At 54.2% G+C, this 18,209-nt stretch overlaps 2 protein-coding genes and 1 long non-coding RNA gene across 9 annotated transcripts in view; 2 read left to right on the forward strand and 1 right to left on the reverse strand.

Moving 5' to 3' along the window:
- On the forward strand, window positions 1-4,642 carry Tmem82 (transmembrane protein 82). Its single transcript, XM_027399935.2, has 6 exons — window positions 1-625; window positions 819-891; window positions 1,038-1,212; window positions 2,148-2,565; window positions 3,705-3,895; window positions 4,152-4,642. Exons 1-6 carry the CDS (start codon window positions 538-540, stop codon window positions 4,275-4,277), a joined length of 1,071 nt encoding a protein of 356 aa, XP_027255736.1. The 5' UTR covers window positions 1-537; the 3' UTR covers window positions 4,278-4,642.
- Window positions 3,244-14,762, reverse strand: LOC118238014. 2 transcript variants are annotated; one of them, XR_004768133.1, is made up of 3 exons: window positions 14,369-14,762; window positions 11,857-13,514; window positions 3,244-3,882 (listed from the first exon to the last, which is right to left on the reverse strand). It is a non-coding gene; the product is annotated as an uncharacterized LOC118238014 (long non-coding RNA). The 2 variants fall into 2 exon arrangements; XR_004768132.1 differs by having other exon boundaries at window positions 11,857-14,762.
- The window catches only part of Fblim1 (filamin binding LIM protein 1), a 26,254-nt gene continuing 21,236 nt past the window's right edge, over window positions 13,192-18,209 (forward strand). For 2 of the 6 annotated variants that reach the window (XM_027399928.2, XM_027399934.2), the window contains exons 1-3: window positions 13,192-13,252; window positions 17,025-17,076; window positions 17,472-17,742. In XM_027399928.2, the coding sequence (XP_027255729.1) occupies window positions 17,493-17,742 (250 nt within the window). In that variant the 5' untranslated portion in view covers window positions 13,192-13,252; window positions 17,025-17,076; window positions 17,472-17,492. The other 4 variants (XM_027399932.2, XM_035439435.1, XM_027399930.2 and 1 more) reach the window with 4 other exon arrangements.

Genomic DNA, 18,209 nt, shown 5'->3' on the forward strand with positions numbered 1-18,209 from the left:
AAGAGCAGCCAGTGCTCTTAACCTCTGAGCCATCTCTCCATACCGCAGCATGAGTCTTAGGGGATTCCAAACCCCCCTTTCCCTGCGGCCTATAGAAGCTCCTACTAGGTCTCAGGAGGGGCAACAGAGCTTGAAGGGACGTAGCGCTGTGGGGAAAACCTGAGTGGAGAGGGCTGACTCAGTCTTCAGGTTGATTGCGGGCCACTCCTGAGTCTGGGAAGGCCGAGTGAGCAGACTTTCGGAAAGCATGGTGATCTTGACGTGTAGCGGGGACAGGCCCGCACTAGGGTGAACTGCTTTGCCCTTGAGGCTTAAATGAGAAGTCACCAGCAGCAGCAGCAGCAGCGGGCTCACAACACCCCAGGTTTTGCAGCCTGGGCGGTCTAAAGCCTCCGGCTCTCCTGCCCCGCCCCCAGGTCTTTGACCCCTTCCTAGTCCCTCCCCTGTCCTCTAAAGGCACCTTTGACCGGTGATGTCACTAGGTCTGTCGCAGCGCAGACCCGGCCCGAGGCTGGGGCTGGATTCCTGGAGGCTGCCATGTTCTCCCTCCCTTCCCTCTCCTCCTGGCTCCCCAGCCTCCCCTCCTTTGAGTGGGGTTCCAGTCTCTTCGACCGCCTCCTGCAAGGTGAGCGCCTCCTGAATGCGCATTGGGCCCCGCCCCTCCCTCGGGTGGGCGGAGTGCAGGGTGGATCCCACCACCCACGTGGGTGGGGGTGGCGGTGGGGGTGCGGGCTCTGCACCTGGCTGCCCCCAGCGCTATCCCTGCCACCTCCCTCCGATCCTAATGCCCCCCTCGCCCTCTCCTTTGTCCGGCTCAGGCCTGATCGGGGCCCTTGGAGTCTCGGTTCTCAACAATCTACTGAAAGTTTCCTTCTTCGTGGCCTGTGTCAAGTGAGTGCCCAGTCGGTGCCACCCAGCCCTGCCCAGGCAGTTGGTCCCTGCGCAGAGTCCGGCCTCCCTTGGAGAAGGCTGAGGCATCTCCCAGGACCCGACCCTGTGATCTCGCCTCCCAGCCCGCACCTGTTCTGCCCCCACAGTGACCCCCAGAGGCAAAGCCACAAGCAGCGTCTGCGATCACAGTGGGCCTCGCTGGAGACGGTGCACCTGGCTGGTCTGACCCTGTTCCTGACCGTGGTGGGAGCCCGGGTGGCCGCCCTCGTGGTACTGGAGTTCTCCCTCCGGGCTGTGTCCACAGTGCTGTCCCTGGGCAAGGTGAGACTGCAGGGTGGGGCCAGTCTGGGCCACTTTCATCCCCTGGATTGGGAAGTAGGGCCTCGTGGGGCCCCCTTTTCCTTCAGATGAAGACCAGAGATTGTAGTTTGTTTTTTTGTTTTGTTTTGTTTTTTTGCTTTGTTTTGTTTTGTTTGGCCTCTTTCTTTCCTGTTTTTTTTTTTTTTTTTTCAAGACAGGGTTTCTCTATATCTTTGGATCCTGTCCTGGCACTTGCTCTGTAGACCAGGCTGGCCTCAAACTCACAGAGATCCGTCTGCCTCTGTCCCCAAAGTGCTGGGATTAAAGGCGTGCACCACCACTGCTTGACGAGATTGTAGTTTGTTACCTGGAGTTTTGATTGCCAAAGTCACATCTCCATGGCAATGCAGACAAATCTCTGTCCTCCCGCCCCCCCCCCCCATGTAAGTGTCAGTTCTATGAGCTGGGAGTGTGGCTCAGTTGGTTGAGTGCTTGCCTAGCATGCATAAGCCCTGGATTTGATCCCCTGCACTGTTTAAACCCAGGCGTGGTGGCTCATTCCTGTAATCCAAGCACTCAAGAGGTGTAAGCAGGTGGATGAGAAGTTCAGGGTCACCCTTGACTAACTATTGGGTTTGAGGTCAACCTAGAACACATGAGATCTTCATTTAAAAAAAAAAAGGAGGGGTCCTGTATTGCCCTGGCTAGGTACCTTGAGGGGTTTGGCACATTTTGCCCTGACAGCTGTAATGATTAAGAGTCTCGGATCTCCAAAAGTGGGGAAACTGAGGCTCAAGGAGTACATGGTTTGTCTGTGATCCGTAGACAGGGAGTCAGGGGTGAAATCAGGTCTCGAAGGCCCTGAACCATCACCAGCCATCGATGGGCAACAGAAACCAACTGTGAGATGCCAGTCTCCCACAGTGCAGCCTACCTTGGACTCCCTTCCCCTGCAGGGCTCGGGGGACAAGGAGCGACTCCAGCTCTTCCTGGTGTGTCAGTTCTCACTAGGCTGTGGGCTGACCTGTGGCCTGAGCTTCCTACAGGAAGGCGCCCCACACTGCACCCTGAACCTACTGCTGAGCCTGGGGTTGGCAACGATGCTCGGCTTGGGTGCCCGTCGCTTCCGCCGACACATCTGCAGCCTCTATGAGTTGCACACCAGCCAGCGCTACTGTGGGGTCTGCTTGGGCCTGCTGGCTGGCCAGCACGGCCTTCCCAGGCTCCTGGGCCGCACTCTGGCCGTGGCCTTTGCTGTAAGTGACTTGGCAGCTGTGGCCCTCATCAACCAGGACTTCCTGAACACGTCAGAGGCCATGCGTTTCTGGACACCACTCACCATCTGCTACACGCTCCTGGTCATCTACATGCAGGGTGAGAGCCCCTGGGCCGGGGTCCCTTCCATTGGTCACACTCCTCTTGCCATCCCAGCCACCTAGTCCAGGGACAGGACTTGTGGGGTACTGTGGGGTACTGTGGGCTGCTCAAAGTAGCCATGTGACATAGAAGCCCTAAGTAGCCAGTCCCTGCGCTGGTCTAGTGGTAAGGTGATGGGGATTATGGGCAGGAGAAAAACCTGCCAAAACACAGAGTGGCTGAGGGTGTGGCCATGTAGAAACACTGAGTGGTTCAGGGTTGTGACCCCAAGAGCAACAGGGATCGGGGCAAGGCTGGCCACTTCAGAAAAGCCTGGTCCAGAACACTGGCCAGTCAAGCTGGACAGGTTCCTAAGCAGGAGAGTGGAAGACAGTGGCTGATCAGATCTGGCCTCTACAAAGAACCTCCTGGCTGCAGACTGGGAATTGATATGGCGAGGCCAAGTAGGAAGGATGGTCCAGGCGGTAGGAGCAGCAAGTGTGAGAACCCTGAGAGGGAAGTCAGCTTGGTAGGCTCAATGTGCAAAATGAGAAGCCCCAGTGTCTGGCGCTGTAAGTGAGGGTCAGAGACTGACTGGGTGAGGACGGGGAAGTGGGCTTGGGCTGGCTCAAGCCTGACCTCGTAAGACAAGGCTTGGATTCGAATCCTACTCTAAAAGCAATTGGAAGTCCTGGGAGTGTTCTGAGCAGAGGAATGATGTCATCTTATTGACACGTCTAGGTCACGTTAGCGGGGTCAGTAGAGCTTGTTCAGGAAAGAAGTCATGAGCTTCTTTGACCCCGTGAATGAGCTTCAGCAAGAGGGAAAGGTGTCTGGGACCAGGGGAGGGCAAGAGAGTGGGCGTGTGCTAAGCGGAAGTGGAGCAGGCTGTAGATGAATCAGACCCATGGGCACAAAGGGGAGAATCTCGGTCTTTGTCACCAACTGGCAAGGGCTCTGCCCTCAAGCCAGAGGGAGACTTAAGGGTGGGCTGTACATCTTGTGAGTGCCCAGAGAGGGAAGCCAGGATGTGGAAAGGCAGTCTGGGAAGGGGAAGGCGATACTGTCTCTGGGGGAGGCATTGAAAAGTGGAACAGGCTGGCCCCAGCTGACCTCCAGAGGGTGCCGGCTGCCACAGTGACAAACAATTCCTGCAGAGGAGCAGCGGCAGCATCGCTTCAGCCTACAGGGCCAGGTCCAGACGGTGCTGGTGCGCATGGGGGGCCTCTTCATCCTGTTGATGGCTGTTGGCCGTTGGCTGGACCTCCTCGGTGTTCTTGTTTCTCTTGTGGCTGAGCTCTGGTCCTTGGCAGGTGTTCGCACGCTAATCGACCTCTGCCAGATACAGGTAGGCACCTCCTTGTAACCCGCAGCTTCCCACCCTGCTCCCAAGGTTCCCAGCACCGACAGAGGCCTAATTTTGACAAGGGTTATGTTGACTGGGGAGGGTAGAGGGCCCAGGTGTCTTGTAGGCCACTAGAAGTGGGGAGGTGGATGCCAGGAACCATTCCAGCTGACACCCCAGGGTCCCAGAGGGGCAATAAGGTCCTGACGATAATGGACCTGAGACTAATTGGGAGGTGTCCCTTCTGACCCTCCCCCAGGGCTTTCCATCCCAGAGGCCTACAGTAACAGCAGCAGTAACACCAGGAAGGGTATCAACACTGACAGATCCATGCGAGCCCCGGTCTTCCGCACCTGCCCTGTCCAGAAGTGAGGCCCCCTCCTGACCTGCCCTATGGAGGACTCAAAGTCAGTCTCAGGCCTACACAGGCTGACCAGCAAGGCCTTGAACACAAGATGTGACCTGGAGACTGAGTGGCAGAACTGGTCCCCACCTAGAGTTCAGGGCAAGACATGGGGGCCCCTGGAGAAAGGGGACAACTAGGGCTGGGGGACTTGGAAAGGTGGGGCCATGAAGGCCCATGAGTAAATCCCTCTCCCTTGAAGATGGGTAGTGAATGCAGCCTCATCAGACCCACCTTTCCTGGCCAGGCAGGAGGACAGTCTGTGACCTCAGAATGGGCCCCTGCTCTCTTGCCACCCCTCCCCCCACCTTGCTCTTTCCACAAACAATAAAGTTGACTTTTCTCAACCTGTGTTGAGGACTACAGAGACAGAGAAAGAAGAGGAGGCTTCCTGAGGCCCACAGAAACCCTCTTTTGGCAGGGCTTTGGGATAGGAGCCTCAAGCCTACCCCTGCCCTGAGTCTCCTGGGGGCCAAGGACACATCAGCCCTCATGATGGTATTAAGAGACAGGAAGGACCTCAACAGAATCTGGGATCCTCCAATCGTTTTCTCCAGGCCTCACCTTCTCTTTGTCACCCCCATACAGCCAGACATGGAATAATCAGAAAAGAAGAGATATGCAGAAATAAAGGTAAAAGCCCAGAGGCAATTAGAGAAGTTGCTAGTAAGAAGCCAAGCTAAGGGCATTGGGCATTCATAAGAAAGAATAAGCCTCTGCGTATTTATTTGGGAGCTGGGTGGTGGGCCCCCAAAGAGTAAGAGCCAAACAAGTAAAAATAAAGAAATAAATAAAATCCTACAAAGAAGCCTCTTGGGCCAGAGAGACCGCCTGTGTGGGAGTGACGAGGAAGAGGTGAGGGCTTTGAGGACCCCAAATTCTGCTGAGGTCCTTCCCCTCTCCTAAGACCATCATAGGCTGAGTGTGATGAGGCCGTAACTTGGCTGGAGGAGGGTTTGCATGAATCCCTGGGTTCAATCCCCAGCACTGCATAAACCAGGCATGATGGTGCCCACATCTGCAGTCCCGGTACTTGTAAAGTAAGTAGAGCTCAAGGTTATCCTTTGCTACAAACCAATTTCATGGCCAGCCTGGGCTACATGAGCCCCTGTCTCAAGCACCAAAACAAAAAGACCATGGCCACCTAAGAATTATTGGCCTCTGGTTCTCTCCTCCCCAAGCAAGCAAGGCAGGCCTGCAAGCAGAGCAGGGACAACACAAGGCTAGCCTGGTAGTGTCAGGCACAGCTCAAGGGCAGAAGCTCTGCTCAGCACAATACCAATGTCCCTGCTTGCGTGAGTTGGCTTCTATCCCTCAACTTGCCCTGTCTGGAGGAAACGACTCATCTGGTGGGCAAAAGGCCAGCATCCACCAGACCCAGACTGGCTCTGGGTTCTAACAGAACCCACTGTTTGTACTGGAAGGCATTCCAGTCTTAGCCCTCAGCCTGGCTGGGAATCCACTGGCGACAACTGGGAGAGAACAGGACTCAGCTGTCCTTTCCTTTTTATGGGCACAGGGACCATTGTCCAAATAAAAATTGGGATGTGTGGGCTGGGAGAGATTTCTGGTCTTATCTATTTTCTGAAAATTATTTTGTGTCTGGCAAGAGTATAAAAATTTAGTCATCCAGGCTTGTGGGTGTAGCTCAGCGGTACGGTGCTTGCCTCCAATATATGAGGCCCCCCAAACCAAAAGTGCTGGGAGTGTGACTCAGTTGGTATATTATTTGCTTAACTGAAAAAAAGCTATCTCCCTGCCCAAAATCAGCAGGCCCTGGGTTCCCAGCACTGCATAAAGTAGCCATGGGTTTGCATGCCTATCATCTCAGCATTTGGGAGATGAAGGCAGGAATAGGTCATTCGGTAGATACATAGTGAGTTCAGAAGTTCAAAGCCACACTGGGATGCATGAGACCCTGTCAAAAGGAGGAGAGAGAGAGAGAGAGAGAGAGAGAGAGAGAGAGAGAGAGAGAGAGACAGAGAAAGAAAGAAAGAGAGAGGGTGTTGCTGGCACAAGCCTTCAATCCCAGCACTTGGGATCCACAGAGGCAGGTGGATCTCTGTGAGTTCGAGGCCAGCCTGGTCTCCAGAGCGAGTGCCAGGATAGGCTCCAAAGCTACACAGAGAAACCCTGTCTCTAAAAACCAAAAAAAACAAAACAAAACAAAACAAAAACAACAACAACAACAACAACAACAAAAGATAGAGCTCTATATAAGCCTGTAGAGCATGTTCTTAATTAGTGATTGATGTGGGAGGGCCCAGCCTTTGTAGGTGGTGCCATCCCTGGGCTGATGGTCCTGGGTTCCATAAGAAAGCAGGCTGAAGCTGGGCAGTAGTGAGGGGCTCCTTTAATCCCAGCACTCAGGAGACAGAGGCTGGCGGATCTCTGTGAGTTCAAGGCCAGCCTGCCCTACAAAGAGAGGGCGGGAGGGCTGCAGGGGGTGGGGTGGGAATGGGTAGCAGGCTGAGCAAGCCAGTGAGCAGCTTTCCTCTAAGGCTTTGCCTCCAGGTTCCTGTTCTTTTTGAGTGACTGTCCTGGCTTCCTTCACTGATGAACAGTGATGTGGAAGCATAAACCAAATAAACCCTTTCCTCCCCAATTTGCTTTTGGTCATAGTGTTTCATCACGGTTTCTCAGTGTAGCCCTGGCTGTCCTGGAACTCACTCTGTAGACCAGACTGGCCTCAAACCCAGAGGCTAGCCTGCCTCTTGCTCCTGAGTGCCTGTAGGGGGTCAGGCCCTGCTCAGGCTGCAATAACTTTGCAGTTCAGAAAAGTCATCTTCCAGAGAGAGGCAGGCAGAGAGAGGGACAAGCCAGTGAGGTATCAAGTGCCAGTCAGTGCTGATAAGAAAATGCAGCTGGTTTAGAGGATGCAGATTAATGAGTGGGGCACTTAAGAGGCCAGGGAAGTGTATCTGTCAGCTGCGGCTGTATAACAAACCCCCACTGATGGGACACGGTAGTAGTACACGCCTTTAGTCCCAGCACTCAGGAAGCACAGGCTGGTGGATCTCTGAGTCTGAGGCCAGCCTGGTTTATAAAGCAAGTTGCAGGGACAGCCAGGGCTACACAGAGAAACCTTATCTTGGGGAGAAAAAAAAAAAAAAAAAAAAAAACAATGACAACAAAAAGATAGATGGTGCTTTGTTGTAGAATATTATTTTTGAATTTATTTTTATCTTATGTGCATTGGTGTTTTGCCTGCATGTATGTCTGCGTGAGGGTGTCAGATCTTGGAGTCACAGACAGGTGTGAGCTGCCGTGTGGGTGCTGGGAATTGAAACCTTATCCTCTGGAAGAGCAGTCGGAGCTCTTAACCACTGAGACACCTCTCCAGCCCGGAATATTATTTTAAGATGTGTTACATTTGTTTATGCTGTGGAACGTTTGTTTAATGATGCAAAATGTGTTGTGTTGCATTCTTTTATGTTGCATTTTTTAACTCTGGGAAGCTGCATTACTTTGTCTGTCTAAACACCTGATTGGTCTAATAAGGAGATGAACAGCCAATAGCTAGGCAGGAGAAAGGACAGACAGGGCTGATGGGCATAGAGAATCAGTAGGAGGAGAAATCTGGGGAGAGAAGAGATCTAGGAAAAAGAAAAGGAGTAGGACATCAGGGGCCCACCGCATAGGCAGACACGGAACAAGAAGGAAAGAAAAGATATACAGAAATAGAGACACGGTAAAGCCCAGAGGCAAAAGGTAGGCAGGTTAATTTAAGATAAGAAAAGCTGGCTAGAAGCAAGCCAAGCTAAGTTATGGGCATTCATAAGAAAGAATAAGCCTCCATGCTTCCTTGTGTTTATTTGGGAGTTGGGTGGAGGGCCCCCTCAAGAGCAAAAAAGTAAGAGTTAAAACAACAACAAAAAAAACAAAAAACAAAAAACAGTGCCTAAGAAATAACCTCTAGGTTGACCTCCAGCCTCTACATACGTGCTTACACATGCATAAATGCCTCTGGGGAAAAGAACATGAACTTCTTACAAAAAGGGAATGTTTGTTTAGAGAAAGCACATTCAGTCATTGGAGACGTGGCACTGGGGTCCAACCGTCTGACATCTTGCTGGGCAGTTGGCCAGGAATGCTCACTAACAGTGTTTCCTGCTTTTGACCTGGCTGCCCTCCTCTGTTAGCAATCCTCCTTAACCCTCATACAACTCCTCAACTCCTACCCCCGCCCCACCTGGGGTTCTCACCCCATGGAGGGCCGCCTGAGCTCATTTACCTTCACACTGAACTTATCTGGGGCTCAGAGAGTTGGAAAGACCAGCGGGGCCATGTGGGGTTACAGGCAACAGATTTGAGAGCACTGGGGTTGGTGTGCCAGGTGGGAAGGGATGATTCTCAGTGAGAGCTCAGTGAGGGCGGGTGTGCCGTTAGTGAAGGGACTCAGTCTCAGAAAACAGCTGAGGACCTGGGGCATGTTCAGGAACCCTTTCAAGAAAGTGAGGCCAGGATTGCCTCCCTGCTGTCAGCAGAGGGACTCTGACTGCAAGGCCTGGAACCAGAGGTGCTTTACGGGACTGCTCAAGGCTCAAGCACCCTCCTGGCCCATCCCCCACTTCTCACCCTCAGGTCTAGCCTTCTCACTGGTTCACTGGCTGTGGGAAATGGCAGGCTTGGGCAGAGTCAACTCAGGTCCCCAAAGCAGAGGTTAGCACCCAGTCTTTGTTTTCAGTCAGGAGAGAAGATGGTCCTCCCTGCCTGGTGAGACAGACAGATGGACCCAGACTTGTAGACTGACAGTGGGATTTCGTGCTTGAGTCACAGCTGACTGTGACCTGTCTCCTAGGTCCCAGGCATCTTTGTCTTAGGCAGGGTTTCTACTAGTTGGATGATTCACCATGACCAAATGCAAGTTGAGGAGGAAAGGTTTATTTGGCCCACACTTCCACATCGACAGTCCGTCACTGAAGGAAGCCAGGACAGGAACTTAAAGGGCAGGAACCTGGAGGAAGGAGCTGATGCAGAGGTCATAGAGGGGTGCTGCTCACTGATTGAACCCCAAGTCTTGCTTAACCTACTTTCTTATAAAACCCAGGACCACCATCCCAGGGGTAACACCACCTACAATAGGCTGGGCCCTCCCTCATCAATCACTAATTAAGGAAACCCTAGAGGGCAGTGGTGGCACATGCCTTTAACCCCAGCACTCAGGAGGCAGAGGCAGGTGGATCTCTGAGAGTTCAAAGCCAGCATGGTCTACAGAGCAAGTGCCAGGACAGACTCCAAAGCTGTAACACAGAGAAACCCTGTCTTGTAAAACCAAATCAAACAAACAAACAAACAAACAAAAAACTAACTAGCACAAACCAGGCATGTTTGCCAGGCGGTGGTGGCACACACCTTTAATCCCAGCACTCGGGAGGTAGAGGCAGGCGGATCTCTGTGAGTTTGAGGCCAGCCTGGTCTCCAGAGTGAGTTTCAGGGCAGACAAATCTACACAGAGAAACCCTCTCTAGAAAAACTATGCAGCACAATCTTTAGGTCCAATTTTTGCATCACTTATAAGAAGCCACAGCCTGGGTTGCAAGAAGGGAGAGTAAGGTCTGGAGAAGCCATTTATTTGCTCAAGGCCAAAGGCTTCCAGGGTAAGTCAAAGATAAAGATACTGTATAGTATCCCATCCCTGCCACCATCTGGGACCCCACGAGACCCCACCTACTGCAGCCCCACCCATGCCCACCAGGGCACTTGTGAAGCTGTGTTCAGAAAACCCAGCCTGCTTCAACCAGTCCAAGCAAATAAACTGGAAGATGGGGAACGGGGCTGGGGAGACCAGGGCCCTCCTGGGGCCATTTGCCTAGGTAGGCCTGGACCCCCACACTTCATGCAGATGCAATGTGTAGACAGCACCAACCTGATGCCGGGCTGTTGGTTCTGGCTTGGCCCAGCAAGCTCACCAAGAAGAGATAGCTGAAGGGACACTTCCCTCTAGAGTCCCCATGTGCACGCCCCTGTCTCCCCACCCATGGTGCATGCCCTCAGGGAGCCTGGGAGCAATGTGATCACATTCCCAGAGAGGAGGGCACTCCTTCTTTCCCTCTAATCAGTTGACCCCACTTCTTGGATCTTGCTGGACTGTAATTGCTGTGGGCAGAGTGCTTCAGAAAGCAGGCAAGAGTGTTTGGGGGAACCCTCAGACCTTCCACAGGAGGGTGCCCATGGTAGAGCAGACCCTCAGTGTGCCCTTTCAGTGTCTGTGGCTCTGTCTGCTGCTTTCTGTGCTGTGTGACAGCAGAGGCCTTTAATCTCAGCACGAAGGAGGCAGAGGAAAGTGGATCTCTGTGAGTTCGAAGCCAGCCTGGGTTCAATCCAGTCAAGGCTACATGGGGAGACCCTAGACCCTGTCTAAAATAAAATGGGGTAGGATGAGTGCTTGCTCAGGGTCAGCTAGCACCAGACAATTAAGAGTTCACTTTTTTCCCACGCCTCTGTGGCTCCTCATTCCGGTTTGACTGAGACCTCGTCGGGCCTTCTCATCGCCATTCCTTGACCTTTCATCCTAGCACACCCCACTTCCGGTAACTGTTGTGTTAGTTTGTTTACATCTTCACCTCACACCTCTCTTCATATCTGTTCCTGCCTATCACATCCCATTGGTAATGTCCTCATCTGGGGACAAGGATTAATAGCCAGGCTTGAGGCCCATGGGCTCCCGACTCTCCCTATCCCTTAGCCAGTGCCCAGCCCACGTTTATGGGGCCTCAATCTCACCAATGTGGATGACAGGCGAGCTATACTTCCCAACAGACTCGTCCAAACAGCAGCAAATGTCACCCACGCCCAGGATCTTGTTCCTAAGCCCTTCTCCTTCTGCCCTCAGGACTCAGCTGTCATGGCCCTAGTAGAAGACTGTGTCCCCTTGCCTGCTGGGACTTCAGCGGAGGACGAGGGCTGAGCCTGGCAGGCAGGGAGGAGGGAAGCAGAGCCTATGAGCTGGCAGACAGAGGGCGTGTGTCCCTCTGCCAGCACACTTCCTGGGTTTCCATTGCAGGAAGTTTGGCACCTGCCTATCGGTGCCACTGATACCCAGGCTGGTGCAGGCGACTTTTAGCCAGGACAATCCCCCCAGCTGGGAGCAGCAGGAGGAGGTGGAACAGAAGCCAGGGGTGCAGGACAGCTGGTGAGTCGTAGCAGCTGGACCCCATAATGCCTCAGAATGTCCCAAGCATAGAGTGGAGGATGTGGGAAAGCCGGGGTCCTAGATTTAGTCCCTTTGACCTTGGGTAAGGCCCTGAGTCTACCCTCATTGTTTCACTGGGCAGAGCAGTGGGGTAGACGGGTAGGCTGGGAATAGGGTGGAAATACAGAGAACCGGCTAGTTCCTTTTTGACTTACTAGAGTTCTGAGACTCTGCAGCTACATGTGTCTGAACTCCCTGCATGGCACCATCTGTCTCTGACTCGGTGGCACCCTCCTTTTCCAGCAGAGGTCATAAGAGTCTTCATACCCATTGCAGAGGCCCCATTGCCAGGTTGGGACCATACCCAAGGGGCCCTTGGGCACAGGTAACCTCAGTGTAGTACCAGGCTCTACCCTTGGCTCTTACCTGGGGATGGTGGCAGCGATCCAGCCTCTGTGACTAGCAGATTCATGTGCCTGGAGGGTCACCCTGTGGTCTGGCTTGAATCCAACCTCGCCCCTTGCCCATTGTACCACCCTTGATCCGAACCAGCTTCAGGGTCTGGTCTGTAGGTGGGGCAGTTCAGTCCTGGAGTAGAGGCTGCAAAGGTTAAAAGTTTGAAAGGGACACAGGGGAAGCCTCTAGAGGTGGCAGCTACTGTAGCGACTGTCTTTGTCACTCCACACTGGCAGGAAGAACCAAGTGGAAAAGGCTGGTGACAGAGGGAGAGAAGGCTGTTAAAGGGGTGTGGGGCTCAGTTGTGGAGGAAGAGGATGGAGATAAGCACCCCCACTCTGATGTCTTAGTGGGGTGGTCCCTTCAGCAGTAACCGCAGGACCGCTGTGAGGAGTGGATTGGCTGTGGGCTGCAGAAGGGGACCCAATCCTGCCTGGCTGCCCCTGTCCCAGCGATGACTCTGGGTCCAGCTCTCCCCTGTCCCCTCCCCTATTGTGGCTTTAATCAAAAGAACAATCTGCTCGCCTGGGAATCAGACCCAGATTCCGTTCCCCAGCAATGTCCTGAGGCCTCTAGGGACCTGTGCAGCCCAGCCCCAAGCCAGGCCCCAGGCCCCAGGGCTCTGCTTCTTCAGGGGCCAGTAACAGGGCCAGGAAGCAAACAGGTGGCATGATTGTCTGCTCCTGGTCTCCTGTTGGGGCCTCCTCCCCACCGTAGGACCTGAGACCCACTTGTGGAAGGATTAATAGGCTCTGGCAGGCACTGACAGCTCAGGACAGCATACCCAGGTGACTTGCCTCACTGAGGTCTCTGGGGCCCCTGCCCCAGGCATTCCTTGAAAAAGCCCATGACCCCAGCCTATGCGAGTCCCGGATTCTCTTAGCATTATCGCTTTAACTCCAAGCCAAGTTGCAGAGGTGGGCAGTAGGGACTCCCTTTTAGGGATTGAAGAACCCGAGGTTTAGGGAGATAGGGTAACAGTCCCAAGTCATGCGTCTAGCCTCACTCAGGACCCTGAAGGATCTCAGAGCCAAACGGGATGTAAGTACCCCTCCCCACCAGATGGGGCAGGTGGGGCTGCTCATCCAGGTGACCTAGGGGGAAGGTGACCAAAGATCCCCCGGTGCACAGTGGGGAGGGGTCGACGGAGGAGGCGGAGCCACGGGAAGGGGGGAGGAGTGGCGGGAAACAAAAGGAGGGGGCGCGGCTGCAGGTGGGGGGGCAGGTAGGGCGAGCCCGCGCCCCCTCCCCGAGCGTCACCTTTTATGGTAAGGCGCGCGGGGCGGCAGGGCGGAGGGAGGCCGGGGCGGGAGCGAGGGGCGGAGGCGCAGCGCCAGCGGAGGCCGGAGCATGGGGCACGCAGCAGGTAAGTGGGCTCAGCGTGGGGGTCCCAGCCTTGCGCCCCAGGCAGGGACACCCGCAGGTGGCCGCACGGGCAACTCTCATCCACGGCGCTGGCCCCAGCCTGGCGCTGCTGGGGGGTTCGGGGCGGGTACTATCCCTGTGTTCTCTTGTGCCTGTGTGTCCCAGGATCTCAGCCTTTAAAAACTCCGGAGGTTGAGTGCGGGACGGTGCGGTGGGTTCTTGTCCCTGCGCTGAAGTGGAACGGGCTAGCAGGGCGGAAGCTCCTGCACAAAGACGACAGCGTTCCGCACATGGGTTGAATTATAATTGCCGCTGTGACCCGGCCAGCTGCCCCGCTCCGCTGCTGCTCCAGGGCGAGCTCGCGAGTGTGTGTGTGTGGGTGGGGGGGGGTCCCGAGCTCCCACGGCCTTGGAGCCCTGTTCCCAGCTCCAGTTAGGGGACGGGAAGGAAGGGGTCTCCTGGCAGGGTGTGAGAATGAGCGATCCCCAAGGTGTGTGCAGCTACTCCCCCTTCTCTAGCCCAGACCTGAGGTCCCAGGGGAGAGACTGGGCAGCGCCCAGATTCCTGCTCTCAACAATAGAGACCACTGTCCTCCAGCCCCAGGGCTCCGCCTGCCCTCTGGGGCTGAATGACCAGAGCTGGTCTCCTCGAAGCCCCCTCCAGGGCTATTCACTTGATGACTAAACTACCAAGCCCAGAGACGCTGGGTGACTGCAGCAAGGTCACCCAGTAGGAGCCGTGGCCGGGGAGGAGGCAGCTCTGTGCGTCTTCCTCCTCTGGAGCAGGAGAGAGGATGAGAGACCCTTACTTTTTGAGACTTCCAGGTGTCTTGTGGGAGTGAGTGGGGACACACACCCTCCTCCCCGCCTCCAGCAAAGTTTAATTCTGGCTCCAAACTTAGATTGCTTTGTGGGGCTGTGTGAAAGAAAGAACGATGCTTAGAAGTGACTCGGAGGAAAGAACTAGGAACGAGGGGACTACTCCTGGCAGCCAGCACATCCCTTCCCAGGGGCTGTAGCCTAAAGCCGGCCTGGCTGGCTGGCCGGCTCTCAGCCTTCTTCCTTCCTTTTGACAGGAAATGACTTTCCTTCCCTTTGTTCCCACTTTCTCCGCTTACCCGACTGGATCTGGGTGTCTGATTTGCCCTCGGGGGAGGAAGGATGGGGGTGGAGGGTCGGCTGGGAAGTAGTCATACTGCGCCTCCCCCCTCTCCAGGGTGAACTCTGGGGCAGTGAGACCAGAGGGAAGAGCCAGCAGGCTCTCCTTACGGGACCTGACAGGGCTCTGAAAATCCCCAGCGCTGCTCCATCCACGGCCCGCCCGAGGTCCCCTCTGCTGCTTGTCACCGATAGGGGCGGGTATGGCTGCCCAGCTGTGAACATCTGGCCTCCATGCTGGACGTTTCAGAGAAAGCAGGCAGAATGGAGCGGGATCAGACTAGCGGGGAGGAGGTGGGGAGCGTTAGGAAGAGCCACAGCCTGTCCCAGGGGACCCGCCTAGAATGTGTTGACCGCAAGAAACTGGTCTGGGTTGGGTCGTTTGGGGGAAGGGGAGGGACTTGAGGTGGGGGAGGAGACTTGTACAGTCCAGGGAAGAAAAAGTTCAAGGATGCCCGTGGACTTCCAGGTTGCACTCTTCTCTGATAGCATTCCAAGTCTGCTGGAGGACCAGTCTGGTTGGGACTGTGTGACAGAGCCTCTCCCTACAGCTGAGGTGTGAGGTCTGAGCTCTTGACTTTGTAAATGTCTGTTAAGGTTTCTGTTTTAATTCTGAAGACCAAAACTTACAAAACAAGTTCTATTTATGGGGCTGGGGTTGAACTCATGGAAATCCTCCTGCCTCAGCCTCCTGGGTGCTGAGATTACAGGTGTGTATTATCATTTCTGGCTTAAAAATACTTTCGAAGGATCTCTCTGTGTAGCCCTGGCTGTCTTGAACTCACCATGTAGACCAGGCTGGCCTCATACTCACAGAGATCCGCCTGCCTCTGCCTCTCTCTGCCTCTGCCACTAGAGTGCTAGGATTAAAAGTGTGCGGCTCGTACAGTGCCTGGTGCCCCTAGAGCTATTTTATAGTATTTTTTTCTCTGTCAGCCAACAGGAGAGTCCATGTGGGCTGATGCTCCTTGAGAATCAGAGGCAAATCTGTGAGTGACCATGTGGGATCCACCTCTGCCGTTAGAGTGACCCCTCAACGGTCCAGCCCCACTGCTTGAGACTAACCAAATTCCTCCCCAAGTGCTCATGACTGGGCTTCAGTTGCATCATGGTGGCCCATACAGAAAGAGGAAGGGAGATAAAGGACACATTTTTAGCCAGGTGTGCTATAGTTGGGTGCCAGGGAGGACTTCGGTGGCCAGTTCACCCCCAGTGACCCGCCTAGACCTCAGCCCCAGAGGCTTCTATGCCCTTCCCAACATGGCGGTACTTCCTCTGCACAGATCTCTGCTTCCATACCTGCTTCTGTGAGCTGCTGTCTGGCTCCTGATGCAGACAGCTGAAGACAGGCAAGGTTACCCGAGGGGATCAGACACATGGATAGTGAGCCATCGGTACTATGAGGATCTGTTCTTATCCTGAGGAAGCCACAGATTGCCCCAGGGTGGGAGTCAAGGGAGGCTTTGTAGAGGACAGGTGAAGTCTGAACTGGGTCTCAGAGAGCTGAAATTAACTCCTTAAGAACAGAAAGGGGAAAAAAGACTGGATCCTCTAGTGGGAAGAAAGGGTTAAGGTAGTTAAAAATAACTAGGGGCCAGACATGGTGGTACAAGCCTTTAATCCCAAGGAGGCAGAGGCAGGTAGATCTCTTGCGTTCGAGGCCAGCCTGATCTACAAAAAGAGTTCCAGAACAGCCAGTCTTACTCAGAGAAACCCTGTCTTGAAAAACCAAAAATAAATAATAATAATAACTTGAGGTGGGTTGGGGGTATGGCTCAGTGGTAGAGCATGTACAAGATCCCAAGGCCATCCCTAACATCAGAGAGATGGGCAGGGTTGGGGGAGGTTGAAACCACCGAGACTCAGACTTACCCTTCGGAGGAAATAAGGAACCTTAAAAACTTTGAAGCAGCAGGGTGGTGGTAGTAGCACACGGCTTTAATCCCAGCACTCGGGAGGCAGAGGCAGACAGATCTCTGTGAGTTTGAGGCCAGCCTGGTCTCCAGAGTGAGTTCTAGAACATCCAGGACTACACAGAGAAACCTTGTCTCAAAAACACTTTTATTTTTATTTATTTATTTGTTATTTTGGTTTTTTAGAGACAGGGTTTCTCTGTGTAGCTTTGGAACCTATCCTGGCACTTGCTCTGGAGACCAGGCTGTCCTGGAACTCACAGGGTTCTGCCTCCCGAGTGCTGGGATTAAAGGCGTGCGCCACCAATGCCCAGCTCGAAAACACTTTTAAGCACAGGAGAAACAATCAGATTTGTGCTCTGGGAAGATTCAGGTTAGGAGGTGGAGCAGAGCAAAAATTCTACCAGGAGGCAGAATCAAGAATGTGCTGGTTTGGGGGCCGGGTGGAGAGGGCAGAAGAGAACTGAGAGGCCTCATGCATGGCTCCAGTGCTGTGTGGCCCTGGACAAGGGACTTGACTTCTCTGAATCTTAGTTTTCTCACTCACGAGATTGGGTGATAACAGAGCACATTTCTGCCTCGGGGCCTCCGTACCTGTTTCCATGTGCCCCATCTCTGTGGTTGGGTGCTCAGGGCAGCATGGGAACAGAGTGGGACCTGCCTTTCTTCATCTCGTCATTCTTATGTTGCTGTTTTCTTCCAGTGGAACTGGCCTGAACCTTGGACCTTGTCTTCCGATAGAATTGGTGTCTCAGGTGAGGGAGGGGCCTTTGGCAGGTATCAGGCCTGTGTCTGTCAGATGCCTGGGCTCTGGAGAAGGTGGCCAGGGACGCTGTTCTCTTGAGTCTGCAGAGCTGTCCATAGGCCACTGGGAGGGGCCTTCAGGGTGTGTGGGCCCCTGTGACCTGGACACCTGGTAGCCACCTGGCCTCTCTGAAGGCCATCCCCTGCCCCTCCTATGTCTCTCCCTTTCCTTCTCACTGCACAACCCAGGCTGGCTTAGAACTCACCATTCACCTGCCTCAGTCCCATCTCTGGATGAATTGGGTGTTGGGCTGGGCTCACCAGTCTCCTGAGAGAAAAGAGATTCTGAGTAAGTTCTTCTGTGGACAGCAGGGTACCCTGTCCACTTGAACCTCTGTGCCCCCAGCCCCAGCAGGAACTGCTGATCATGGCCTCCAAGCCTGAGAAGAGGGTGGCCTCTTCTGTGTTTATCACCCTGGCACCCCCACGACGTGATGTAGCTGTGACTGAAGAAGTGGGTCAGGAAGCTTGTGAAGCCAGACGTGCCCGGCCCTGGGAGACCCCTGCTCCCACGAAGACCCCTGGGGCTGGCTTGAGCAGGAAACCTAACACCTGGACACCCTCTGGCAGAATTTCTGCCTCGATCCCTGCAGCCCCACCCCAGCTGGCCAATGGAGGTAAGAGTGGCCCTAAGGGGACCAGGGCAGGGAGGAAAGGGAAGGCTCTGGGTTATGCATTCATTCAGTGCCTACTGTGTGCCAGGCCTATTATGGACCCCACCTGCCTGTGCCTGAGTCCTGGCTCCTCTAAGCTCTGTGATGTTGCAAGGCATTTAACTGCTCTGTGCCTCAGTGTCAAAAACTTCAAAGTATAGTTTTGAGGATTAAGAGCATTAACACAGGACCAGCAAGATGGCTCAGCAGGTAAACGTGCTCACTGGGCAAGCCTGAGGACCTGAGGTCGATCCCTAGAACCTACGAAAAGGTGGAAAGATAGATTGACTCCTGCAAGTTATCCTCTGACCACACACACACATTAACATAGATACACACAAGCACACTAAGTAAAGTAATAATTGAAAAATACATATTAAGCCTGGAGGTGCTGGTGCATGCCTTTAATCCCAGCACTCGGGAGGCAGAGG

Source organism: Cricetulus griseus, chromosome 2 (genome assembly GCF_003668045.3).
Source record: "Cricetulus griseus strain 17A/GY chromosome 2, alternate assembly CriGri-PICRH-1.0, whole genome shotgun sequence".
Taxonomy (NCBI): domain Eukaryota; kingdom Metazoa; phylum Chordata; class Mammalia; order Rodentia; family Cricetidae; genus Cricetulus; species Cricetulus griseus.

Bases quoted from the DNA above. Each gene is read 5' to 3' on its own strand.
- Tmem82 (XM_027399935.2), top strand. From the start codon at position 538: ATGTTCTCCCTCCCTTCCCTCTCCTCCTGGCTCCCCAGCCTCCCCTCC. The intron at 626-818 runs GTGAGCGCCTCC...TGTCCGGCTCAG, and splicing joins CTTCGACCGCCTCCTGCAAG to GCCTGATCGGGGCCCTTGGA. The intron at 892-1,037 runs GTGAGTGCCCAG...CTGCCCCCACAG, and splicing joins TTCTTCGTGGCCTGTGTCAA to TGACCCCCAGAGGCAAAGCC.